This window comes from Spermophilus citellus (genome assembly GCF_964194105.1).
Source record: "Spermophilus citellus genome assembly, chromosome: 10".
NCBI classification, from domain to species: Eukaryota; Metazoa; Chordata; class Mammalia; order Rodentia; family Sciuridae; genus Spermophilus; species Spermophilus citellus.
This window is the reverse complement of record NC_138197.1, coordinates 68,884,393-68,910,970: the sequence shown is the minus strand read 5'-3', so window position 1 is coordinate 68,910,970 and position 26,578 is coordinate 68,884,393. Positions and strand designations below refer to the sequence as shown.

General features: G+C 52.2%; 1 protein-coding gene across 6 annotated transcripts in view; it reads left to right on the top strand.

The window, feature by feature from the left end:
• Positions 1-26,578, top strand: part of KMT2D (lysine methyltransferase 2D) — a 43,615-nt gene that overhangs the window by 5,034 nt on the left and 12,003 nt on the right. The window contains exons 2-40 of one of the 6 annotated variants that reach the window (XM_081310073.1): positions 3,198-3,283; positions 3,527-3,653; positions 3,824-4,047; positions 4,157-4,266; positions 4,458-4,620; positions 4,944-5,109; positions 5,203-5,317; positions 5,419-5,576; positions 5,784-5,929; positions 6,068-7,684; positions 7,776-8,884; positions 9,530-9,640; positions 9,993-10,103; positions 10,664-10,768; positions 11,472-11,653; positions 11,857-12,021; positions 12,122-12,231; positions 12,330-12,377; positions 13,166-13,387; positions 13,589-13,708; positions 13,798-13,911; positions 14,129-14,259; positions 14,343-14,490; positions 14,669-14,734; positions 14,919-15,029; positions 15,186-15,323; positions 15,417-15,501; positions 15,717-15,958; positions 16,054-16,127; positions 16,341-16,391; positions 16,508-18,316; positions 18,437-18,619; positions 18,694-18,827; positions 19,055-20,922; positions 22,773-22,896; positions 23,025-23,109; positions 23,223-23,289; positions 23,385-23,617; positions 23,717-26,458. In XM_081310073.1, the coding sequence (XP_081166199.1) occupies positions 3,235-3,283; positions 3,527-3,653; positions 3,824-4,047; positions 4,157-4,266; positions 4,458-4,620; positions 4,944-5,109; positions 5,203-5,317; positions 5,419-5,576; positions 5,784-5,929; positions 6,068-7,684; positions 7,776-8,884; positions 9,530-9,640; positions 9,993-10,103; positions 10,664-10,768; positions 11,472-11,653; positions 11,857-12,021; positions 12,122-12,231; positions 12,330-12,377; positions 13,166-13,387; positions 13,589-13,708; positions 13,798-13,911; positions 14,129-14,259; positions 14,343-14,490; positions 14,669-14,734; positions 14,919-15,029; positions 15,186-15,323; positions 15,417-15,501; positions 15,717-15,958; positions 16,054-16,127; positions 16,341-16,391; positions 16,508-18,316; positions 18,437-18,619; positions 18,694-18,827; positions 19,055-20,922; positions 22,773-22,896; positions 23,025-23,109; positions 23,223-23,289; positions 23,385-23,617; positions 23,717-26,458 (13,563 nt within the window). In that variant the 5' untranslated portion in view covers positions 3,198-3,234. Of the gene's footprint in view, positions 1-3,197; positions 3,284-3,526; positions 3,654-3,823; positions 4,048-4,156; positions 4,267-4,457; positions 4,621-4,943; positions 5,110-5,202; positions 5,318-5,418; positions 5,577-5,783; positions 5,930-6,067; positions 7,685-7,775; positions 8,885-9,529; positions 9,644-9,992; positions 10,104-10,663; positions 10,769-11,471; positions 11,654-11,856; positions 12,022-12,121; positions 12,232-12,329; positions 12,378-13,165; positions 13,388-13,588; positions 13,709-13,797; positions 13,912-14,128; positions 14,260-14,342; positions 14,491-14,668; positions 14,735-14,918; positions 15,030-15,185; positions 15,324-15,416; positions 15,502-15,716; positions 15,959-16,053; positions 16,128-16,340; positions 16,392-16,507; positions 18,317-18,436; positions 18,620-18,693; positions 18,828-19,054; positions 20,923-22,772; positions 22,897-23,024; positions 23,110-23,222; positions 23,290-23,384; positions 23,618-23,716; positions 26,459-26,578 lie in introns of all 6 variants that reach the window. The other 5 variants (XM_081310074.1, XM_081310075.1, XM_081310076.1 and 2 more) reach the window with 5 other exon arrangements.

The following is a 26,578-nucleotide window of genomic DNA, read 5'->3' as shown; positions in this document are numbered from 1 at the left end:
TAGCCCTAGCAAGTGGTGCTGGGAGAAGGGTTGTATATGCATGTGCAGGAGGTTGCAGCATGAGCCTTGCGCCTCTGACTCTGAACTCCCCAGCTAGGACAGCCTCTCTCACACCTGTCATGCTGCCCAGCAGGGATTTGGCTAGTGCATTTTGCTCCTTCACTCAACCCCCTCCAACATGCATATGTATATACTGGATCTCTTTTGAGTTTGATCTTGGAAAGCAAAAAGTAGGGGTTTTGCCCTTGAACAATTTCTGAGGCGAGAGGTGGCACAGGGCTGGTGAAGTGAGGTAAGCTGTCAGCTGTGGTCTCTGCTAGTGCTTTCTGTGGAGGGTTCCTCCTGTCATCTGTCTCCAAACAGCTTTCTCAGATGGGAAGTTAGCAGTGGCTTCTCTTAGGTGTGGCAAATTCTAGGATGACCCAGGGACAGTGTGGAGGGTCTTCAGGGCCAGTATTGCCATTTGAGTCTTTCCTGGAGGGCTGACCCAAAATGGGGGTGGACAGAGGTGTGGTTTGATTCTCAGGCTGGGAACCAGGAAGTCCTGAGTCCTATTGAAGAGTTGTTCACGCAAGGGCCTGTTTCAGCCTTTCACCTCTCCAAGCCTCTATTTCCCCTGTGGCTGGGAAAATGGAGTGAAAGCTCTTAGTCTGGGATGAGTGCAAGGAGGATAGTGGGTTGAGATAAATCCCTGCTTTTCTTGCTGTTTGTTTTGGGCCTTTTAGGCATAGCATTAAGGGGTATCAGCATAGTTTTACTTCATAGGTCAGAGGAAGCCTGCTAGGCATTATTCCACTTAGATTTAGGAAAAACCCCTTAGTGTATTAGTATGTCTGTGTTTACTGGCTGTGATTGATGGGATGTGGGAACCTGTGCCTTTATTTCTTTAGATGTGTTCAGAGGCTTAAAGGTTGTGGAACTTAGCATTGAGGTGTAGATGCTGGATGGCAGGGGTGGGGAAGTAGGGATTGAGAGCTTAGGCTTCTTGGAGGTGCCTTTAGATTCTTTTTGGTACAATTTAGAGAACACTCTGCTCCTTGCTTCTTAATCTCTCATCTTCCATAGCTCCATGAATGGGACTCTTGACTATGGAGGACATTAGTATTCTGTTCCTCAAGACTGGACGAAGGTGGTTTCTGTACCTTCTTGAACATTGCCAGCTGTACCAGCCTGAGAGGGCTGTGCTCGGGGGAGGGTAGAGGAATTTGTCCCTGTGGCCTTGTGTGAGGCGGTTCTCCTCCTACCCACTGTATTATCACTGTTGTTTTTTATTTCTTCCTGTGTGTGACTCCTTTGACTTCAATTTTGAGAACAGAGCTGGATCTTTGGGGAGGATCTTTGGAGCATGTAGTAGTAAGATACAGTAATATGCAAACATAGAAAATTTTGAGGCCTTCTTGGACTTCTGGGGATGTCTAGGCCTTGAATGACTGAATAAGAAGAGGGACCTGGCTGGTACCCTGACCTCCAACTCCCACTTCCCACAGGTGGCTTCTAATGGCCCCCTGAAGTTCCTGAGCAACTTTTCTGTGAGACAGCCAGATGACCCACCCTGCTTTTTTTTTCAGGTGTGGTTGTGTAGCAGATTTGTGAAAGAAAGATGGTTTGAGAATGGAGATGACAGGCATCAGGTGATGCTTTATGTTACCTACCTAAGAGATTCTGAGTGGTGGGGGAAATGGCTCAGGAGAAGCATTTCCAGCATCTGGAAAAGGAAGTGTGATCTTAGGAAAGGAGGGACTGATAACTTGGTAATTAGGGAATTGATTTCCCAATCTTGAGGACCTTTGAGAGTTCCCCTGTCATTGAATCCTAAATTGTTGACTGGGGGATTTGCCATACAGTTTGAGAGGACAGGGTTGTTCTTATTAAGTTTGATGTAGTCACTGTTGTTAAAAAAGAGGAGTGAAAAAGGTGGGAGATGAATTTCTCAGACTCTTATTACTTGCAATTCTTTTTTTAGGACTCTCATACTCCATCTCTTAATCTCTAATTAAGAGAACGGTCTACCCTTCTCACTAACAGCTTATGGCACCTGTCCCTTTCTCCTTTCTTCTATAGGGTCCCTTTCCTATTCCTCATCTTTGTAATTCTTCTTATTCTTTACTCCTGTTTGTTTTTGTACTATGCTTAGTTCCCTCCAAGGTAAAGGAAAATATGCTCAAAGGTGTGTTTCAACTTTTTTTTTTTTTTGGTACAACTTTAGTGTGTTTTGTATGACTCTGGTACAGGCTGGTATATCTTAGAAGGGAGACTGGGGACCGTTACTTACACACACACACACACACACACACACACACACACACACACCCAGTTTGTGTGGAAACCCTCTTTGACGGAAGAGGAAGGAAACTGCTCTGTTCTGCTATGTCCTGCCCCATTTAGAACTCCTCCAAGTGGCAATGTGCTTCCTGAGACTACAACTCCCAGCATGCTTAGCCTCAGACCTGACTACACATGCTCAGTAACTCTTCAGGCCCACTTCTGTTAACTACTGGGAACATCTCAGGAGGAAGGGCAGTTGGCGTTGTTAAGGGCAACGACCTGACGCCTTCAGGCTGGGTGAGACCCAGGGTTTAGTTAGGGCAAGGGCAGAGCATTTGAGTGGATATTGGGGTTTCTTCTGTTGGGATTGAGTTGTCCTGGTTGAGCCTAGTGGAAGTGGGAGAGATCCATCCACAGCTAGACTTTAGTTCTTGTAGTGGGCCCTATTTCTTGCAAGACCTTGGGACTCTTGCTCTGGGAGAGGGATTTTGGCTGGACTCAGACATCAGGGTCAAAATTACCCCTAAGTTGGCACTGACAGGCCTTAGGATGGTGGTTGACATGAGGAAAAAGGACAGGGGATAGGACTCATAAGAAATCAGATGAGGCAAAGGGTGGTCTAGATGTAAATTGGATGTGCTTCTAGTTAAATACTATTGCCCTGGGTTATAGAGGTGGCTAGAAATGGGAAAATGGAATAGATCCCCTGAGAGTCCAGAGTGGGAGAAGAGGGTATGTGTTTATCTGGGGAGAAAGTGGGATAAGGTTAGGAAGAATGATTTTCCTTGTCATTAATTTGGGAGTTTGTAGGTAAGACTTGGTTCTGATATCTGTAGGGTCTGGATACCATTAGCTGACTTCCTCCTAGGATTTTTGGGCAAGGGCTTTAGGGGAGATTTACTGGATACACAGATATCTCTTGACACTAACAGGTCTCCCCGAGAGGGCCCTGCCCCGTCGGAGAGAGGGATGGACAGCCAGAAGTCGCCTGGTGAGGATAAAGATTCAGAACCGGCAGGTGAGTAGGGCAAGTTTGGGGTTTGCTGAAAGCTTTTAGCTCTTTGTGGAAACCTTGTATTTCTGGCCCTGGCACAAGGATGTGAATTAAATCTGAGTAATAGACAGCTAATTGAAGGACTCTGTTCTTCAAGACAAAAATCAAAATACTATCTCTCTGGTCCAGTGTGGGTTTTAGGTAATCTCATGGTCTGGTGAGTGGACTTAGTATTAAATATGCGTGCCGCTCTTTCTATTCATTCAGCTGATGGACCTGCAGCCTCCGAGGAGCCAGGTGCCACTGAGCCAGACCTTCCCAATCCACATGTGGGGGAGGTGTCTGTCCCCAGTTCTGGGAGTCCCAGACTTCAGGAGCCACCCCAGGGCTGCAGGTAACTCATTTGGGAGAAACAAGGATGTAAGGGCTCATAAGAATTTGATTTGAGAGTTTGGGGCTTTAAGGAAGAAGATTTTTAAAAAAATGAGTATTTGGGATGCATGGGCATGCCGGTTCATGGGGTGCCAGGAGCCTAGCATGGTGCTGATGCTTATGTCTCCACAGCGGGGGTCCAGTGCGGCGCTGTGCTCTCTGTAACTGCGGGGAGCCAAGTCTTCATGGGCAGCGGGAACTGCAACGCTTTGAGTTGCCATTTGACTGGCCCCGGTCTCCCGTGGTGTTAACTGGGGGGAACCCAGGACCCAGTGAGGCAGTGCTTCCCAGTGAGGATCTATCACAGATTGGTTTCCCTGAGGGCCTTACACCTGCCCACCTAGGAGAACCTGGAGGTAAGTGAGGGAGAGTAGGGCAGAAAACCAAGTAAAGGGTGGGTAGTCATGAGCCAGGAGTCATCTTGTTAACTCTTTCCTTTTTGTTTATCTCTTCCCACCTGTAAAGGGTCCTTCTGGGCACACCATTGGTGTGCTGCATGGTCAGCAGGCGTTTGGGGGCAAGAGGGCCCAGAACTATGTGGTGTGGACAAGGCCATCTTCTCAGGGATCTCACAGGTAGAGCTAAGGCTAGGGGATTGCAGAGGGGAAAGCAGGGCTGGGCTTGGAGAGAGTGGGAATGGCTGGTGGGATTTTAAGAGTTAGGGTAGAATGAGAAGGATGGTAGACATACTGGGGCAGAGTTAGTACTTAAAACTGCTCCTCTGTAGAAAACTGGCTGGTCTGAGGATTTGTGTTCTTCCTGGCAGCGTTGCTCCCACTGCACCAGGCTCGGTGCCTCCATCCCTTGCCGTTCTCCTGGATGTCCACGGCTTTACCATTTCCCCTGTGCAACTGCCAGCGGTTCTTTCTTATCCATGAAAACACTGCAACTGCTTTGCCCAGAACACAGTGAGGGGGCTGCACATCTGGGTGAGAAATCTTATCCTTTGGACAGAGAGCAAATGAGGGGCCAAGTATGCCTCACATTTTGGTATTCTGTAGAGTACTTCTCAAATCTGTAATTATACACCATCAGTCTGCCCCACTAAAATATGTGTGAACTTTGTGAGCATGGGGTATTTGCTTGTCTCATTTACCATAGTGTCCACAGTGCCTAGAATAGTACCTGGCATATTTCGAGCCAGTACTCAGTAAACTATGTTATACATTTATTCTGTGCCCATGGAATACCTGTTATGTACCTGGTAAGGAATCTGCAGCTGACCTGTGTTGTCTGTCTCTTCCCTCTGCAGAGGAGGCTCACTGTGCAGTATGTGAGGGACCAGGGGAATTATGTGACCTGTTCTTCTGTACCAGCTGTGGGCATCACTATCATGGGGCCTGCTTGGATACTGCTTTGACTCCCCGCAAGCGTGCTGGCTGGCAGTGCCCTGAATGCAAAGTGTGCCAAGCCTGCAGGTAAGACTAGGAAGACAAGAGGGAAGCAGAACACAGGCTAAGGGAGAAAATGAGGGCAGGTAGGACCTCATAATGTGCCCTGCACCCCTGCAGGAAACCTGGGAATGACTCTAAGATGTTGGTCTGTGAGACTTGTGACAAAGGATATCATACCTTCTGCTTAAAACCACCCATGGAGGAACTGCCTGCTCACTCTTGGAAGTGTAAGGTGAGTGTCTCTGATTCTGCCTCTACAGCATCCCCAGAGTATTCCTGTGGTGACCAGTTCTATCAGTTTGACCAATGCCTGTTTTGCCTATTCCCTTCTAGGCATGTAGGGTATGCCGGGCCTGTGGAACAGGTTCAGCAGAGCTGAATCCCAACTCTGAGTGGTTTGAGAACTACTCACTCTGTCACCGCTGTCACAAAGCCCAGGGAGGTCAACCTATCAGTTCTGTTGCTGAGCAGCATTCTCCTGTCTGTAGCAGGTAAGTAGTGTGAACTGGTTGAGATTGGGATTGGGGGGTGGTCAGAAGGATTGAGATTGGCAGAGGCCATGTTAAAGCATGGACTTTTAGAGGAGAGCCCTAAAGGGGGCAGCGCAATCCACAGTATTCACGCATCACCCCAGTGTGCTCTCTAGGAATTGTTAGTTGGTGAGAGCCACAGTGCCTGCTCCCCTGTACCCTCTGCAGATTTTCACCCCCAGAGCCTGGCGATATCCCCACTGATGAGCCCGATGCTCTGTGCGTTGCATGCCAAGGGCAGCCAAAGGGTGGGCACGTGACCTCTATGCAACCCAAGGAATCGGGGCCCCTGCAATGTGAAGCCAAACCACTAGGTGAGTAGGGTTTGAGGGTCCCTGAAATTAATCCCCCTTTATTCTGTGGTAAGAAACAGATTTTCCTTTGCTTTAAACATTTTACTTTCTGGGCAGTAAATCTGAGCTAGATGGGAGTTTTGTGTGTTGTGTCTGCAGGGAGAGCAGGGGCCCAACCTGAGTCCCGGTTGGAGACCACCCTAAATGAGGAGATGCCACTGCTGCCCCCACCTGAGGAGTCACCCTTGTCCCCACCACCTGAGGAATCACCCACGTCCCCACCTCCTGAAGCCTCACGCCTGTCCCCGCCGCCTGAGGAATCACCTGCTTCCCCACCGCCTGAGATGTCACGCCTGTCCTCTCCGCCTGAGGAATCACCCCTTTCCCCACCGCCTGAAGAGTCTCCTCTGTCTCCCCCACCTGAATCATCACCTTTTTCTCCACTGGAAGAGTCGCCCTTCTCTCCACCAGAAGCATCACCCCCATCTCCCTCACTTGAGACGCCCTTGTCCCCACCACCTGAAGCATCACCCCTGTCTCCACCATTTGAGGAGTCTCCCTTGTCACCCCCACCTGAAGAATTGCCCAGTTCCCCACCACCTGAGGCATCTCGCCTGTCTCCACCACCTGAGGAGTCACCTATGTCCCCTCCACCTGAAGAGTCACCCATGTCTCCACCACCTGAGGCATCTCGTCTGTTCCCACCATTTGAAGAGTCTCCCTTGTCCCCTCCACCTGAAGAATCTCCCTTGTCTCCACCTCCTGAGGCTTCACGCCTGTCCCCACCCCCTGAGGACTCACCTATGTCCCCCCCACCTGAGGTATCATGCCTGTCTCCACTGCCTGAGGTATCACACTTATCCCCCCTACCTGAGGTGTCACGCCTGTCCCCACCACCTGAGGAATCTCCCTTGTCTCCGCCACCTGAGGAGTCCCCCACGTCACCTCCACCTGAGGCTTCACGCCTATCCCCACCACCTGAGGACTCGCCCACATCTCCACCACCTGAAGATTTATCTGCTTCTCCACCACCGGAGGACTCGCTCATGTCCCTGCCACTGGAGGAGTCACCCCTGTCGCCACTGCCTGAGGAGCTGAGACTCTGCCCCCGGCCTGAGGAGCCACACCTGTCCCCACAGCCTGAGGAGCCCCAACTTTGTTCCCAGTCTGAGAAGCTGCACCTGTCCCTGCAGCCTGAGGAGCCGAGACTCTGTCCCCAGCCTAAGGAGCTGCACCTGTCCCCACGGTCTGAGGAGCTGCACCTGTCCCCACGGCCTGAGGAGCCGCACCTGTCCCCACGGCCTGAGGAGCCGCACCTGTCCCCACAGCCTGAGGAGCCGCACCTGTCCCCACGGCCTGAGGAGCCATGTTTGTCCCCTGTGCTTGAGGAGCCATGTCTATCCTCTCAGCCTGAGAAACTACACCTATCTCCTGTGACTGAGGAACCATGCTTATCCCCTCAGCCTGAGGAATTGCTTACCCTCCAGCCTGAGGAGCCCCACCAGTCACCTATGCCTGAGGAGCCAGGCCTGACCCCCCAGCTTGAGGAACCATGCCGATCCCTTCAGCCTGAAGAGCCTCCTGAGGACCCACACCTGTGCCCTGCATCTGAGGAGTTGCCCTTGTTTCCCCCACCTGGGGAGCCTCCCTTGTCCCCCTTGCTTAGAGAGCCGGCCCTGTCTGAGCCTGGGGAACCACCTCTCTCCCCTCTACCTGAGGAGATGCCCATTTCCCCATCAGGGGAGCCATCCTTGTCACCTCAGCTGATGCCATCAGGTAAGGGGAGGTTAGTGCCTGTTTACTCTGGGACAGTCTTAACTCTTTATGGCACATCTAATCTAGAGCTTCTCTTTTTTCTTCCTCCCAGATCCTCTTCCTCCTCCACTGTCACCCATTATTCCAGCTGCAGCCCCACCAGCCCTGTCTCCTTTGGGGGAGTTAGAGTACCCCTTTGGTGCCAAAGGGGACAGTGATTCTGAGTCACCATTGGCTGCCCCCATCCTAGAGACACCCATCAGCCCTCCACCGGAAGCTAACTGCACTGACCCTGAGCCTGTGCCCCCAATGATCCTTCCCCCATCTCCAGGCTCTCCAATGGGACCTGCTTCTCCCATCCTGATGGAACCGCTTGCTCCACAGTGTTCTCCACTTCTTCAGCATCCCCTCCCTCTTCCAGACTCCCCTCCTTCCCAGTGCTCCCCTCCTGCTCTGCCACTGTCCATTCCCTCTCCATTGAGTCCCATGGGAAAGGCAATGGATATCTCAGATGAGGCTGAGTTGCATGAGATGGAGACTGAGAAAGGCCCAGAACCTGAGTGCCCAGCCTTGGAACCCAGTGCCACCAGTCCTCTCCCTTCCCCCATGGGGGACCTTTCCTGCCCTGCCCCTAGCCCTGCCCCAGCTCTAGATGACTTCTCCGGCTTGGGGGAAGACACAGCGCCTCTGGATGGGACTGATGCTCCTGGTTCACAGCCAGAGGCTGGACAGACTCCTGCCAGTTTGGCTAGTGAACCTAAAGGTTCCCCTGTGCTCCTGGACCCCGAGGAGCTGGCCCCTGTGACCCCTATGGAGGTCTATGGCCCAGAATGCAAGCAGGCAGGGCAAGGATCACCCTGTGAAGAACAAGAGGAGCCCCGTGTACCGGTGGCCCCCATACCACCCACTCTCATCAAATCTGACATTGTTAATGAGATCTCTAATCTGAGCCAGGGCGATGCCAGTGCCAGTTTTCCTGGCTCAGAGCCCCTGCTGGGTTCTCCTGACCCTGAGGGGGGTGGCTCCTTGTCCATGGAGCTGGGGGTATCTACGGATGTTAGTCCAGTTCGAGATGAGGGCTCCCTGCGACTCTGTACCGACTCACTGCCAGAGACTGATGACTCACTGTTGTGTGATGCTGGGACAGCTATCGGCGGAGGCAAAGCTGAGGGGGACAAGGGGCGGCGGCGCAGCTCCCCAGCCCGTTCCAGAATCAAACAGGTGAGGGGGCTATGCAGCCATTGTATGTGGTCAAGGTCACAATACTGTGAGAGGTACAGTCATTTGCCACTGATAACCTTCACAATTGGTTTACTGAATCCCAGGCTTGTAGAGATGCTTTAGTCCAACCAACTTCATATTTTACTAAAGAGAATACTGATACATAGAGTGGGCAGATGATTTACCTAGGCTCTTGGTCACTTAGTAGGAGAACTGGAATCAGAAACTTGGGTCTCTCAAGTCACTATTTTATCTCCTTGGATCATGTTGGTCACTCTTTTTTTTTTAATTTCAATTGTAGATGGACACAGTACCTTTATTTTATTTATTTATTTATTTATTTATTTTTTGTGGTACTGAGGATTGAACCTGGTGCCTCATACATGCTAGGCAAGCACTCCCTCACTGAACCACAACCCCAATCCCCTGGTCACTCTTTCTTGAAAGAGGGTAATTGGTGTGGGCCAGAGCAACTACTTGTTGATATTTGGGAGCTTGACTTTTCCCTGCTCTAAGTGGGGCTCCTGGGTTTAATTACTAGTCATACTCTGTCATTTGTCGCTTCTCTTTGAGCGTGTGGATCCTTGACTCGTGGATCCACGAGTCCTTGACTTTTTCTTGTAATCATCCTTTTCCCTCACTCAGGGTCGCAGCAGTAGTTTCCCAGGAAGACGCCGGCCTCGAGGAGGAGCACATGGAGGACGAGGGAGAGGACGGGCCCGGCTAAAATCAACCACTTCTTCCATCGAGACTCTGGTAGTAAGGAGAGGCCTCCCATTCCTCAAGCATGCTTCATCTGGCCCCTTCAAAATTAAACACCCTTTATATCATGCCAGTCCCCTGTATGCTAGCCTATCAGCCTGTTAGCCTAAGGTTTGTCTGGCTAGTCTGTACTCCTGTCTGTGTACTTGGTCCCTAGTCTGCTCTGAAATCCTTGCCATTGAGCTGAGGCCCAGATTGGGAGTTGGGATATTGTTCTTCCTCTTAGATCTGGCATCTGGCTTTCATCTAGCCAAGGGTTCACACCTCCTTCCCCAGTGCCAAAGAGGGAAACACCTTATTTGGGGTAGACTTATTTTCCTCACTTTCACAACTCTCTGCCTATAAGGTGGCTGATATTGATAGCTCTCCCAGCAAGGAGGAGGAGGAAGAAGATGACGACACCATGCAAAATACTGTGGTTCTTTTTTCCAACACAGACAAATTTGTTCTAATGCAGGTATTATACTTGTAGTAGTCCTATCCCCAGCAGTGTGTGTGTGTGTGTGTGTGTGTGTTTTGGTGAGATGGGGGAAATCATGTACCTATTGCTGGGGATACCCAGCTAATAAGAAAGTAAGTGGACAATAAATTAATTCCATGTAGCAGTAAGAAAGGCAAAAATGATCTTTGCCCTGTTGAAGCTTATTGTTTAGGGGGAGCTTACATATGTTCTCACCTGAATAATCTTGAAGCAGACAGACTTCTATCACATATGTGACTCTCCCCTGACCAGTCTTTATTCCATTTTACCTTCCTATAATTTTTTCATACCATTACATATGCTGAACTTTATAAACTCAAGTTACTTATTAGGTGAGTGAGACATTCTAGGGAGGCATAGTTCCTAAGGGTTGAAAAGGAGGAGCTGGGGTCCTGAGGTGGCCCTGTGTCACAGTACTGTGGAGTGGGCTTCTGATTTCCTGGCTTCTTGGTCTAAGGTTAAGTATTCTAGTAGTTAGCTGGGACAGTCAAAATAAAGAGATCTGCTTGAACATTGAGACTTCTTTGTTTCTACAGGACATGTGTGTGGTATGTGGCAGCTTTGGTCGGGGGGCAGAGGGCCACCTCCTGGCCTGTTCACAGTGCTCTCAGTGCTATCACCCTTACTGTGTCAACAGCAAGGTGAGTTCAGGACCCAAGAGGTGTGGACTGGGGAACAGGGTCAGTTCTTTCTTACTTAATCTCCTGCCCTGGCCTCAGTACCTCTTAAAGTGACCATTGCTCTGGAAGTTATTCATCAGTCACCCGGGACTATTAAGCTTATTTTGGTGAAAAGTCTTTTGGAAATTATGGAAGACTTTATAGTTTCTTTGTGGTAGACCAAAACGTGGTGACATAATTCAATCCATTACATTAAACAATGACAACTTTACTAGTATAAATCATGGTGTAGTCTGGAGTTATAATATAAAATCAAACTATAAGATGTCTCCACAAAGAGAAAGCAGTGTTTTGATCTAAGTGTGTATGGTCATTTTTAGTTTGTCAATAATATTAATTTATGATTTAATTCATGGTTAGCACTTGTTTTAGTAACAGGTTCTAAATATTCAAGAAAATTGAGGCAAGTGTGGTTTTCTGACTAGTGAAGGATTGCTTTTCCACACTTGTTGTGAGGTAGTAGCTGGTGAGGCTGTTCTGTGATTGACAGAGATCCCAGGAAGCGTGTTTAGAGTCACCGTTTTCAGGGGTGAGGGTGCTCTGTATAAGCCTACCTGTGCTCAAGTGGAAGTCTGACTTGTACTGGGGTTCCTCCAGCCCCATCAATATAAGTCCCCCTCCTCCTTCACACCCCAAGAAATCCCCCTCTTTTACATTACACTAGATTACTAAGGTGATGCTGCTAAAGGGCTGGCGTTGTGTGGAGTGTATCGTGTGTGAGGTGTGTGGCCAGGCCTCTGACCCTTCACGTCTGCTGCTCTGTGATGACTGTGACATTAGTTACCACACATACTGCCTGGATCCCCCACTGCTCACCGTGCCCAAGGGTGGCTGGAAGTGCAAGTGGTAAGGAGACCTGGGTCTTCTGAGGAGCCTGGGGCTTGAGAGGATGGGGCATTTGGGCCTTAGATGTTAGAATGGGTGTGATGTTGCATATATGACAGAGATTGAATTTAGGAGGCATGCTGCTTATTTGGTTCTCTGAGGGGGGTGCCTTTCCTTGACTTGGGTAGGTTAGGTGTTGAGGGTCTATCTTTCTACCCCATCAGGTGTGTGTCTTGTATGCAGTGTGGGGCCGCTTCCCCTGGCTTCCACTGTGAATGGCAGAATAGCTATACACACTGTGGGCCCTGTGCCAGCCTGGTAACCTGCCCTATCTGTCATGCACCATATGTTGAAGAGGACCTGTTAATTCAATGCCGCCATTGTGAACGGTGAGAGCATCCCTTTACCCTTGTGTCAGTCCCACTTCTCTGTTGTCAGCCTGGCATTGCCTGTGCTCTCATCACCCCTGTCTTGTCTCTGTTCTCCCAGGTGGATGCATGCTCGCTGCCAGAGCCTACTCACTGAGGATGATGTGGAGCAGGCAGCTGATGAGGGCTTTGACTGTGTCTCCTGCCAGCCCTATGTGGTAAAGCCTGTGGGTGAGTACCAGTTGCTGGGGGGGTAAGGAGGAGACAAAATATGGGTATTTGGTTTTAGGACAGTGCCTAAGCTGCCTGCTTGGTTCTTCCCTCCACAGTGCCTGTTGCCCCTCCAGAGTTGGTGCCTATGAAGGTGAAAGAGCCAGGTGAGTCCCAGAAATTTTGCATGCCAGAGGAAACCTTCAATACCATACACTTTAGCTCCAACCCCCTAACTTCATTTTCTCATTTTATTTTTATTTTTAAAAAATGTTTATTTAGTTGTAGATGTTTTTGTGGTGCTGAGGATTGAACCCAGTGCCTCACACATATGAGGCAAGCACTTTACCACTGAGCTTCAGCCTCAGCCCCATCATTTTCTCATTTTAAGAGGAGAAAGTAGATCCAGGGAGGTTGAGTGTCCTGCCCATAGTCTCCTAGTAAGTTAGTGGCAAAGTTATGACTAGAAGCAAAGTACCTCTAGTTTATTGAACATTGTTCTTTTTACCAGGAAACATGACCTATCTTTACTCCCAGAATTTTATCTCTAGAGAGCACAACTCTTTCTTCCTCCTTGAATGGGTTGGGGACCATCTCTTCCATCATGATGTGGATACTACTTCTGGCATCTGGGGTACTATGTGCTGGCAGTCAGCAAGTAGGGACCCTTTTGGTCCCTGGACAGCTAGAGAATCTAATTGGTGAAATTGGGGTTAATCCTGAGTAAAGTCAGGCTTCTGCAATGGCAGTCCCTTCTCTAGATTCCCCTGGGTCACTGACAGAGAACTCAGGCTTCAATCAATGCCCCTTTTTGGACTTTTTTCCTTAGCCCTCAGATCCCAGGGTGGACTTTTTGTCTGCTTTTTGTCTCAGCAGGAGACATAGGTTGAAACTTGGAGTTCTAGTTTCCCTTGGGCTTCTGTCCACAGCTCACACACTTTTCCTCCTTGTACAGAGCCCCAGTACTTTCGCTTCGAAGGTGTGTGGCTGACAGAAACAGGCATGGCTGTGCTGCGTAACCTGACCATGTCGCCACTGCACAAGCGGCGCCAGAGGCGAGGCCGTCTGGGCCTCCCAGGCGAAGCAGGGCTGGAGGGTTCTGAGCCCTCTGATGCCCTTGGCCCTGATGACAAGAAGGATGGGGACCTGGATACCGACGAGCTGCTCAAGGGTGAAGGTTGGGCCAGAAATCTCAGGGAACACACGGGAGTTGGGCTATTGAGTGGGGTCCATGTTGCTACTCCAAGTCACCTTCCAGCACTGTTGGTCTTATCTAGGTGACTCTGTGGCAAGGTACTAGGTTCTCTAGGGCAGGATAACAAGGGTAAACGGGCCCATGCCTCTGATCTACCTCCGTCACCTCTGTCTTCATATGCAGGTGGTGTGGAACACATGGAGTGTGAAATTAAACTAGAGGGCCCTGCAAGCCCTGATGTGGAACCTGGCAAAGAAGAGACTGAAGAAAGCAAAAAACGCAAGCGCAAACCCTATCGGCCTGGTAAGGCCCTGGGATGGGGAAGTGGGATGGGAAGGACAGTTTAACAGGTCCCTCAGCGGCTACTTATCCTCAGCTCCACCTCTTCATAGGCATTGGTGGTTTCATGGTGCGACAACGGAAATCCCACACACGCGTGAAAAAGGGGCCTGCTGCACAGACGGAGGTGTTGAGTGGGGATGGGCAGCCCGACGAGGGTGAGACGGGTGAGGGCACCAGTGGGGCCTGGGAGAAGGTGGGGATCATAGAACCCACAGAAAAATGCCAGGGAGGTCCAGGGTGGGGACTTGCTGCAAGGGCCAAGTGGGTGATGGGCCCAGTTGATTTTAGGGGAGAGAGTAGTTAGAAAGTATTTTTTAGTCCAGCTGGGTACATGATACCCAGTGTTCCCAGAGATCCAGAGCCTTCCCATTCTGTCCACAGTGATGCCTACTGATCTGCCTGCAGAGGGCTCCATGGAACAGAACCTCACTGATGGGGATGAGAAGAAGAAACAGCAGCGGCGAGGGCGCAAGAAAAGCAAACTAGAGGATATGTTCCCTGTTTACCTGCAGGTGGGTCTCAGGCTCTGAGGGGCAAGGGAGGTATCTGTACATGTAAGGCATCAAGAGCCTGTTTCTTCTGACTCCTATCATAGGAAGCCTTCTTTGGGAAGGAGCTGCTGGACCTGAGCCGGAAGGCCCTTTTTGCAGTTGGGGTGAGCCGGCCAACCTTTGGGCTAGGAACCCCAAAAGCCCGTGGGGATGGAGGCTCAGATAGGAAGGAGCTCACCACTTCACAGAAAGGTTAGTTCTTTATGAGTGAAATGATCTGAGGGGATCCAACTTGCCTTTTGCTTAGGAGCTGGTGGGTGTTTGCCAGGGAAGGGGCTAGCCTCCAGCAGTTAAGGGTATGCCAAAGGCCCTGGCTGGTGAAGCTGGAGAATAAGGCATCTCTGATTGGAGTGGGGCCTATTGCTTATAGGAGATGATGGTCCAGATATTGCAGATGAAGAATCCCGTGGCCCCGAGGGCATGGCTGATATACCAGGTAAGGGCCGCTGGGTGGACTGTGTCCTTTATTGGCTTTGCTTCTGTCAGTTAGCTCTGCCCTTGAGCACTGTCAGGGTTGGAGGCTGGAAATTGTTCCATACCTTTCTGCAGTTCAGGATGGCCAGTGTGGTACCTTCATATCTTAATGGCCTTGGCTGATGGGTTTCTCCTGATAATTGCAGGACCTGAGGATGGAGGTGTAAAGGCATCCCCTGTGCCCAGTGACCCTGAGAAGCCAGGCACCCCAGGTGAAGGGATGCTTAGCTCTGACTTAGACAGGATTCCTACAGAAGGTGAGGCTTATAAGGGTTGTATTTTTTCATGTCCCACTCATGGGATGATCTTCTCTGGTGGGAAGTCCTGCGCACCCTCTCTGGCCATAACCATTTGTTGACCTATGGTGACCCTTCCCTTCTTCCTCAGCAGCATCCTTTATCATTCCCCCACAGAACTGCCCAAGATGGAGTCCAAGGATCTGCAGCAGCTCTTCAAGGATGTCCTGGGTTCTGAACGAGAGCAGCATCTGGGCTGTGGAACCCCTGGCCTAGAAGGCAGCCGTACACCACTGCAGAGGCCCTTTATCCAAGGTGATATGGAGTGGGGAGTGGCCAAGGGATAAATAAGCTTGCTCCCAGGGTAGTCCAGTCACTCCCTTTCCTCTGATCCTATCCCTCTTGTAGGTGGACTCCCTCTGGTCAATCTCCCCTCCAGCAGCCCAATGGACTCCTATCCGGGCCTCTGTCAGTCCCCGTTCTTGGATTCTAGGTTGGTATCTATGCTTAATCTCTGTGGGCAGTTCCTGTTATCCTTTCCCTCCAACTAGGTCCATACCTTGGCTTGGACTTCTGGGTCACTATAGCAATACTTCCCCTGCTCTTCTCATTTCCTTGTTAATGTCCTTCCTCTATTGGGGCAGGGCGGTGGCCTGGTGGGGGACTTGGCATCCCTGCCCACTGTGACTCTCTGCCCCTGCGCCCCAGGGAGCGCGGGGGCTTCTTTAGCCCAGAACCCGGTGAGCCAGACAGCCCTTGGACAGGCTCGGGGGGCACCACACCCTCCACCCCCACCACTCCCACCACAGAGGGTGAGGGCGACGGGCTCTCCTATAATCAACGGAATCTGCAGCGCTGGGAGAAGGACGAGGAGTTGGGCCAGCTCTCTACCATCTCACCTGTGCTCTATGCCAACATTAACTTTCCAAATCTCAAGCAAGATTACCCAGGTACCTGTGGGTCGAGGGCAAGGGAAACAACTTGGCAGCCTGGCAGGTGGAGCGGTCAGCTGCTAAGTCTCTGACTCAATCCCTTTGCCCTCCAGATTGGTCTAACCGTTGCAAACAAATCATGAAGCTCTGGAGAAAGGTTCCAGCTGCTGACAAAGCCCCCTATCTGGTGAGACAGAAAGGAGCATGGGCCAGCCTTGGAATTGAGGTGGAGGGGAGGTATCTATGGAATATTTACCTTAGATCTTTCCATTCCCTATCCCTAAAGAAGCTGGGCCAAGAGGGACCAGCTTATGGGTAGGGAGTGTGAGTTACATCATGAGGGATGAGGATTAAGTTTGAGACTCAGTGCTAGGCCTATGTTGTGTCTTACATTCCTCAGCAAAAGGCCAAAGATAACAGAGCGGCTCACCGCATCAACAAGGTGCAGAAGGTGAGTTGGGGCTGGGCCGGGCCAAGTCATTGAAGTCCCATAGTGGATGGCCCATCTAGGGTCATGGGGCCTGCTTACAGCAGCCTGACTGCTCTGTGCCTGGTCTCTCCCTGTAGCAGGCTGAGAGCCAGATCAACAAGCAGACCAAGGTGGGCGACATAGCCCGTAAGACTGATCGACCGGCCCTTCATCTCCGCATTCCCCCTCAGCCAGGAGCACTGGGCAGTCCGCCCCCTGCCGCGGCCCCCACCATTTTCATTGGCAGTCCCACTACCCCCGCCGGCTTGTCTACCTCTGCGGACGGGTTCCTGAAGCCACCAGTGGGCACGGTGCCCGGCCCCGACTCGCCTGGTGAGCTCTTCCTCAAGCTCCCGCCCCAGGTGCCTGCCCAAGTGCCTTCGCAGGACCCCTTTGGACTGGCCCCTGCCTACACCCTGGAGCCCCGCTTCCCTGTGGCACCACCCACTTATCCCCCCTATCCGAGTACGACTGGGGCCCCTGCGCAGCCCCCGATGTTGGGCGCCTCATCTCGTCCTGGGACTGGTCAGCCAGGAGAATTCCGCACTACCCCACCTGGCACCCCTCGACATCAGCCCTCCACGCCTGACCCCTTTCTCAAACCCCGCTGCCCCTCACTGGACAACCTGGCTGTCCCTGAGAGCCCAGGAGTAGTGGGAGGCAAGGCTTCTGAGCCCTTGCTCTCACCTCCATCTTTTGGGGAGTCCCGGAAGGCCCTAGAGGTGAAGAAAGAAGAACTTGGGGCATCCTCTCCTAGCTATGGACCACAAAACCTGGGCTTTGTTGACTCACCCTCCTCAGGCCCTCACCTGGGTGGCCTGGAGTTGAAGGCACCTGATGTCTTCAAAGCCCCCCTGACCCCTCGGGCATCTCAGGTAGAGCCCCAGAGCCCAGGTCTGGGCCTACGGCCTCAGGAGCCACCCTCTTCCCAGGCTTTGGCCCCTTCTCCTCCCAGCCACCCAGACATCTTTCGCCCTGGTCCCTATCCTGATCCATATGCCCAGGCCCCATTGACTCCTCGGCCCCAGCCACCACCTCCTGAGAGCTGCTGTGCCCTGCCCCCTCGCTCACTGCCCTCTGACCCTTTCTCCCGAGTGCCCGCCAGTCCTCAGTCCCAGTCCAGCTCCCAGTCCCCATTAACTCCTCGTCCCCTGTCTGCTGAGGCTTTCTGCCCATCCCCTGTTACCCCTCGCTTCCAGTCCCCTGACCCTTATTCTCGCCCACCCTCGCGCCCTCAGTCCCGTGACCCATTTGCCCCTTTGCATAAACCACCCCGACCCCAGCCCCCTGAAGTTGCCTTTAAGGCTGGGCCTCTAGCCCACACTCCTCTGGGGGCTGGGAGCTTCCCAGCAGCCCTGCCCTCGGGGCCAGCAGGTGAGCTCCATGCCAAGGTCCCAAGTGGACAGCCCCCCAATTTCGCCCGCTCCCCTGGAACGGGTGCATTTGTGGGCACCCCCTCTCCCATGCGTTTTACTTTCCCTCAGGCAGTAGGGGAGCCTTCCCTAAAGCCCCCTGTCCCTCAGCCTGGTCTCCCTCCACCCCATGGGATCAACAGCCATTTTGGGCCCGGCCCCACTTTGGGCAAGCCACAAAGCACAAACTACACAGTAGCCACGGGGAACTTCCATCCATCAGGCAGTCCGCTGGGGTCCAACAGTGGGTCCACAGGGGAGGGTTATGGGCTGTCCCCACTACGCCCTGCATCAGTTCTGCCACCACCTGCACCCGATGGATCCCTCTCCTACCTGTCCCATGGAGCCTCACAGCGGGCAAGCATCACCTCTCCAGTTGAAAAGCAAGACCCAGGGTCTACAATGAGTAGCTCTTTGGCAGCACCTGATCTCCCAGGTACCCAGGACCCAGGCATGTCCAACCTCAGCCAGACAGAACTGGAGAAACAACGGCAGGTGAGTGAATATCCCACAGCTGAGCTCTGCCCCCCAGCTCCTGCCTATCTCTATATCCTCTGTGCCAGGCCCATGATTGGAATAGAATAGGTTCACTCCTTTTCTCCATTTTCTGAACAGCGCCAGCGGCTACGGGAGTTGCTGATTAGGCAGCAGATCCAGCGCAATACCCTGCGGCAGGAGAAGGAAACAGCTGCAGCGGCTGCAGGTGCAGCAGGGCCCCCAGGCAGCTGGGGTGCTGAGCCCAGCAGCCCTGCCTTTGAGCAGCTGAGTCGAGGCCAGACCCCTTTTACTGGAACCCAGGTAAATAACATGCATGGGGTGGCAGGGCCAGGGAAATGGAAGTGGCTCCAGTTTCATCTACTTCTCTCTTCTAGGACAAGAGCAGCCTTGTGGGATTACCTCCGAGCAAGCTAGGTGGCCCCATCCTTGGGCCTGGGGCCTTCCCTACCGATGAACGACTATCTCGGCCACCTCCACCAGCCACACCTTCTTTGGACATGAACAGCCGGTGAGGCTCTAGGGGTTCCCTGGGAATAAACTAAGGGGACAGATTTTATCGCCATTGTATACTCTGATTTTCCTTTTTTACCAGTCCTTCTCCAGTATCATTTACTTTTTCGTCATTCCATCCCCTTCACTCCTTTAATTCTGTCCTTCCTCATGTTGCTAGTAAGTCCTGTTCTCTCTCTCTATCCTGATTGTCTGTCTCTCACTGACTGTTACGTATTCTTCCAGGCAACTGGTGGGAGGCTCCCAGGCCTTCTATCAGCGAGGGCCCTATCCTGCGTCCCTGCCCTTACAGCAACAACAGCAGCAACAACTGTGGCAGCAGCAGCAGCAGCAGCAGGCAACAACAGCAACCTCCATGCGACTTGCCATGTCTACTCGCTTTCCATCAACTCCTGGTCCTGAACTTGGTCGCCAAGCACTAGGTTCTCCCTTGGCGGGAATTCCCACCCGCCTACCAGGTCCTGCTGAGCCAGTGCCTGGTCCAGCTGGTCCTGCTCAGTTCATTGAGTTGCGACACAATGTACAGAAAGGACTAGGACCTGGAGGGGCTCCATTTCCTGGTCAGGGCCCCCCTCAGAGGCCCCGTTTTTACCCTGTAAATGAAGATCCCCATCGATTAGCTCCTGAAGGACTTCGAGGCCTGGCAATATCAGGTCTTCCCCCACAGAAACCCTCTGTTCCACCAGTCCCTGAATTGAACAATAGCCTTCATCCAACGGTCCACACCAAGAGTCCGGCTTTGCCAGCTGGTTTGGAGCTAGTCAGCCGTCCCCCCTCAAGCACTGAGCTTGGCCGTCCCCCTCCTCTGGCCCTAGAAACTGGGAAATTACCCTGTGAGGATTCTGAGCTAGACGACGATTTTGATGCCCACAAGGCCTTAGAGGATGATGAAGAGCTTGCTCACTTGGGTCTGGGTGTGGATGTAGCCAAGGGTGATGATGAGCTGGGTACCCTGGAAAACCTGGAGACCAATGATCCCCACCTGGATGACCTGCTCAATGGAGATGAGTTTGACCTACTGGCATATACTGACCCTGAGCTGGACACAGGGGACAAGAAGGACATCTTTAATGAGCACCTAAGACTGGTGGAGTCAGCAAATGAGAAGGCTGAGCGGGAGGCCCTGCTGCGGGGGGTTGAGCCAGGACCCTTGGGCCCTGAGGAGCGCCCTCCCCCTGCTGCTGATGCATCTGAACCCCGCATAGCATCTGTACTTCCTGAGGTGAAGCCCAAGGTGGAGGAAGGTGGGCGCCACCCTTCCCCTTGCCAGTTCACCATTACTGCCCCCAAGGGAGAATCAGTACCTGCTACAACTTCCCTTGGCCTAGGACTGAAGCCAGGACAGAGTGTGATGGGTACCCGGGACACCCGAATGGGCACAGGACCATTTTCCAGCGGTGGGCACACAGTTGAGAAGGGCTCCTTTGGGACCACAGGAGGACCATCAGCCCACTTGCTGACTCCTAGCCCCTTGAGTGGCCCAGGAGGATCCTCCCTACTGGAAAAGTTTGAGCTAGAGAGTGGGGCCCTGACCTTGCCTGGTGGACATGCAACATCAGGGGATGAGCTGGACAAGATGGAGAGCTCGCTGGTTGCCAGTGAGTTGCCCCTGCTCATTGAGGACCTGTTGGAACATGAAAAGAAGGAGCTGCAGAAGAAACAGCAGCTTTCAGCACAGCTGCAACCTTCCCAGCAACAGCAGCAACAACAACATCCCCTACTGTCCACACCAGGCCCTGCCCAGGCCCTGCCTTTGCCACATGAGGGCTCTTCTAGTTTGGCTGGGCCCCAGCAGCAGCTTGCCCTAGGTCTTGCAGGTGCCCGACAGCCAGGCTTGAGCCAACCACTGATGCCCACCCAGACACCAGCTCATGCCCTCCAGCAGCGCCTGGCCCCATCTATGGCCATGGTGTCCAACCAAGGGCATATGCTAAGTGGGCAGCATGGGGGGCAAGCAGGCTTGGTGCCCCAGCAGAGCCCTCAGCCAGTGCTAGCACAGAAACCCATGGGTACCATGCCACCTTCCATGTGCATGAAGCCCCAGCAGTTGGTGATGCAGCAGCAGCTGGCTAACAACTTCTTCCCAGATACAGGTAACCTTAGTTGCTGGCATGGTTGAGTTAATTGGGGGTGATCATTGTTATCACCAAATGGGTATTGAGGTTAGCAACCTAAGATAAGCCATAGTTAAGGGAGATTAGACACAAAGTGATTTGGCTAAATATTGTACTAGTGCAGGCAGAAGCACTGTAGCCTTTAAGGGAGGGCATGGTTCTTGACCTATAGAAGGCATTCAGATATCAGAATGAATGAATGGAATGAATGCATGAATGAAGTCTAATTAGCAAAGGCTTTATGGTGGCTATGGTGAGGCTAAAAGTTTAGGACTTGGAGAGAAGTGATACAAGAAAAAGCAATCCAGATAAACAGAAAGATGTGAAGCTGTAATGGCAGGAAAACCGGATGTTGGAGAACAGTGAGATAAGTGAGCAGGCACTACCATAATTTTGAAGAGGTAAGAAGAAAAGCCATATTGAGAAAGATGTCAACGTATAACAACATTTATTGAGTAATTATTATTTTCCAAGCAGTGTGTTGAGTGCTTTACACTCATTGTCTAATTTCCTAATCACAACAGACTCACTAAATAGGTACTATTATTGTCTGATTACAGAAGAGGAAACAGGCATAGAAGTTAAGTAACTTGTCTATGATTACACAGCAAGTAGCAGAGTTGGATATGAATACCAGTACTCTTCTTGACTGCCTCAGAATTCCAGGACAATGAGTTTGGTTAGTTCTTTAGAAAGTGTGTGTGTATGTTGGGGGGGGTCAGTTGTTTTCTAAGCAACGGAAATATATAAAGAAAAGGGTTTTTTTTTTTAAAGTATTTATTTTTTAGCTATAGGTGAACGCAATATCTTTATTTTACATTTACGTGGTGCTGAGGATCGAACCCAGTGCCTCACACATGCTAGGCGAGTGCTCCACCTCTGAGCCACATCCCCAGCCCAAGAAAAGGGTATTAGGAAGATTTGAGGTTGTTTTTTCTTTTGGGGGTGATACTAGGCAAGTAATCTATTACTGAGTTCCCAGCCCTTTTTATTTCATTTTGAGCCAGGATGTTGCTAAGTTGCCCAGGCTGGTCTCAATTTTCCTGTCTCAGCCTCCTGAGTAGCTGGGATTACAGGTGTATGCCACTGTGCCCTGCTGGAAAATTTGCATCTTGGGTGGTTATTTATTTATTTATTTATTTATTATTTTTTTAGAGACAGAGAATTTTTTTTAAAAAATATTTATTTTTTAGTTTTCGGCGGACTCAACATCTTTGTTTTGTATGTGGTGCTGAGGATCGAACCCAGGCCGCACACATGCCAGGCGAGCGCGCCACCGCTTGAGCCACATCCCCAGCCCGGGTGGTTATTTATTTTACCCTTTTTAGCCCAGCATCCTAGATTGGCAGGAAAGTTGGTTTTAGATGATGCCTTTTTGTGTCCCAAACTACTCTTAACATCTAGGGCTTTGCCACAGTGCCCACATCTTGGGTTCTGAGTTGTGCTTGCCCTAAGAATACTATGTTTGAAGAGAACTTTCCAGGTCATAAAGTATACCCGCTTGTCACATCTCCATGATATACCTAGAATAGGGATCATGATCTCTATCAAACAGGTAAACTGAGGTTTAGATAGGTGAAGTGACATTAATCTATTGACTAAACAAATATTTACCAAGTTCTTTTTCCTGACACTGTACAAGTAAAGGCTGGACCACATGTTCTCTGAATAACAGAGCTGTGTCACCAAGCCACCTGTCTTCTGTCTCAGTTGTCTTTCTGCCTGACTGTGCCATGTTCTTCATGGCTTGGTGTAGGTCAGGGTGTTAGTCATATAATGTATAAAGCATTGACTCCAAAGTCTAGCTCATTTGGCTATCCCCTTTCTAGACCTGGACAAATTTGCTGCAGAAGACATCATTGATCCCATTGCAAAGGCCAAGATGGTAGCTTTAAAAGGCATCAAGAAAGTGATGGCTCAGGGCAGCATTGGGGTGGCACCTGGTATGAACAGGTAAGACTTGGGGCTGGCCCTTTTCTTTCCCAGTTAACACCCCTTCCCTTCTTGGCCCCACTTTCCTGTTTGTCCTACTTCTTTGCCTTTCAACAACACTTAATCCTCTGTGCTTTGATGGACTCCAGGCAGCAAGTGTCACTGCTAGCCCAGAGGCTCTCTGGGGGACCTGGCAGTGATTTGCAGAACCATGTGGCACCTGGGAGTGGCCAGGTAAGTTGTCAGGAGCTGGGGGTTGGGGTTGGAACATGGGTATTATGCATTGAGTCACCTTTCTTAGGGCCTTGTGTGGAACAGTGACCTTTTATTGGTCTTTCTCATAACAGGAGCGGAATGCCAGTGACCCCTCCCAGCCTCGTCCCAACCCACCCACTTTTGCCCAGGGAGTAATCAGTGAGTATGGGGTAGAAGAGAAGGTACAAGGAAGTGGTTTAAGGACCAGTGGAAAGAGAGGGATTATGGTCCTGACATGCTACTTCCTCTCCTAGATGAGGCTGATCAGCGGCAGTATGAGGAGTGGCTCTTCCATACCCAGCAGCTCCTACAGATGCAACTGAAGTTGCTAGAGGAGCAGATTGGTGTGCACCGTAAGTCCCGGAAGGCTCTGTGTGCCAAACAGCGCACTGCCAAAAAGGCTGGCCGCGAGTTCCCGGAAGCTGATGCTGAGAAGCTCAAACTGGTTACAGAACAGCAGAGCAAGATCCAGAAACAGCTGGATCAGGTGGGGAAAGCAAACTTCAACTTATCATTCAGAAGTCAGGAATAAGGGATGGCATGGGTGGGCAGGTTCCAGGCTGACCTCTTCTACCCTTCATGTTAGGTTCGTAAACAGCAGAAGGAGCACACGAATCTCATGGCAGAATATCGAAACAAGCAGCAACAGCAGCAGCAGCAGCAGCAGCAGCAGCAGCAACAGCAACAACAGCAGCAACAGCAGCAACAGCACTCAGCTGTGCTAGCTCTCAGCCCTTCTCAGAGTCCTCGGCTACTCACCAAGCTCCCTGGTCAGCTGCTCCCTGGCCATGGGTTGCAGCCACCACAGGGGCCTCCGGGTGGGCAAGCTGGAGGTCTTCGCCTGCCTCCTGGGGGTATGGCACTACCTGGACAGCCTACTGGCCCATTTCTCAACACAGCCCTGGCCCAACAGCAACAACAGCAACATTCTGGTGCGGCTGGATCCTTGGCTGGTGCCTCAGGGGGCTTCTTTCCTGGCAACCTTGCTCTTCGAAGCCTAGGACCTGACTCAAGGCTTTTACAGGAAAGGCAGCTGCAGCTGCAGCAGCAACGCATGCAGCTGGCTCAGAAACTACAGCAGCAGCAACAGCAGCAGCAACACCTCCTAGGACAGGTGTCAGTTCAGCAGCAACAGCAACAGGGTCCTGGGGTACAAGCAAACCAGACTCTGGGTCCCAAGCCCCAGGGTCTTCTGCCTCCTGGCAGCCACCAGGGCCTCCTGGTGCAGCAGTTGTCCCCACAACCACCCCAGGGGTCCCAGGGTATGTTGGGTCCTTCCCAGGTGGCAGTGTTGCAGCAGCAGCACCCTGCAGCTTTGGGTCCTCAGGGCCCTCACAGACAGGTGCTTATGACCCAGTCCCGGGTGCTGAGTTCCCCCCAGCTGGCGCAGCAGGGTCATGGCCTTATGGGACACCGGCTGGTCACAGCCCAACAGCAGCAGCAGCAGCAGCAACAACAACACCAACAGCAGGGATCCATGGCAGGGCTTTCCCATCTTCAGCAGGGCCTGATATCACACAGTGGTCAGCCCAAACTGAGCACTCAGCCTCTGGGCTCCTTACAGCAGCAGCAGCTTCAACAGCAGCAGCAACAGCAGCAGCAACAGCAGCTTCAACAGCAGCAGCAGCAACTTCAGCAACAGCAGCTTCAACAGCAACAGCAGCAACAACAACTTCAGCAACAGCAGCAGTTACAGCAGCAACAACAGCAGCTGCAGCAGCAGCAACAGCAGCAGATGGGCCTCTTGAACCAGAGTCGAACTTTATTATCTCCTCAGCAACAGCAGCAGCAGCAGGTGACACTTGGCCCTGGCATGCCAGCCAAGCCTCCTCAACATTTTTCTAGCTCTGGAGCCCTAGGCCCAACCCTCCTCCTGACGGGCAAGGAACAAAACATTGTAGAGACTTCTCTTCCTTCAGAAGTCACCGAAGGGCCCTCAACACATCAAGGAGGGCCATTAGGAATAGGGACTGCACCTGAATCATTGGCTACTGAGCCAGGAGAGGTAAAGCCCTCCCTCTCTGGGGACTCACAACTCTTGCTGGTCCAACCCCAGGCCCAGCCTCAGCCCAACTCTCTGCAGCTGCAGCCACCTCTGAGGCTCCCGGGACAACCTCAGCAGCAAGTTAACTTGCTACACACAGCAGGTGCAGGAAGCCATGGGCAACTAGGCAGTGGACCATCCTCTGAGGCTTCATCTATGCCCCACTTGCTGGCCCAGCCCTCTGTTTCCTTAGGGGAACAGCCTATGCCCATGACCCAGAACCTTCTGGGGCCCCAACAGCCCCTTGGGCTAGAGAGACCCATGCAAAATAATACAGGGCCACAGCCTTCCAAAGCAGGATCTGGCGCCCAGTCTGGGCAGGGTCTGCCTGGGGTTGGAGTCATGCCTACAGTGGGTCAACTTCGAGCACAGCTCCAAGGAGTTCTGGCCAAAAACCCACAGCTGCGGCACTTGAGTCCTCAGCAGCAGCAGCAACTACAGGCCCTCCTCATGCAGCGGCAGCTGCAGCAGAGTCAGGCAGTCCGCCAGACTCCACCCTACCAGGAGCCTGGAACCCAACCCTCTCCCCTGCAGGGCCTCTTGGGCTGCCATCCTCAACCTGGGGGTTTCCCTGGATCCCAGACAGGCCCCCTCCAGGAGCTAGGGGCAGGGCCTAGACCTCAGGGCCCACCCCGGCTCCCTACCCCACAAGGAGCCTTATCCACAGGACCAGTCCTTGGCCCTGTCCATCCCACACCTCCACCATCCAGTCCCCAAGAGCCAAAGAGATCTTCACAATTACCTTCCCCCAGTGCCCAGCTCACCCCTACCCATCCAGGGACCCCAAAGCCCCAGGGGCCAACCTCAGAGCTGCCTCCTGAGAGGGTCTCACCTGCTGCTGCCCAGCTTGTGGATACCTTCTTTGGCAAGGGGCTGGGACCTTGGGATCCCCCAGACAACCTAGCAGAAGCCCAGAAGCTAGAGCAGAGCAGCCTGGTACCTGGGCATCTGGAGCAGGTGAATGGACAAGTGGTACCTGAGCCACCCCAACTCAGCATCAAGCAGGAACCTCGGGAAGAGCCATGTGCCCTGGGACCCCAGGCAGTGAAGAGGGAGGCCAATGGGGAGCCAATAGGGACACCAGGTACCAGCAACCACCTCCTGCTGGCAGGCTCCCGCTCAGAGGCAGGGCATCTGCTCTTGCAGAAGCTTCTACGAGCAAAGAATGTGCAACTCGGCGCTGGGCGGGGGCCTGAGGGGCTGCGAGCTGAGATCAACGGGCACATTGACAGCAAACTGGCAGGGCTGGAACAGAAACTACAGGGTACCCCCAGCAACAAAGAGGTGAGTACTCCTGCTAGAGTTGAGCAGACAGAGTGGGGCCTGGAATGGAGGTGGGAATTGCAAGAATGAGCAGGTCTGGGTCAGTCAGAACAGATAAGGGCAGCAGCCTTTACAGAGTTT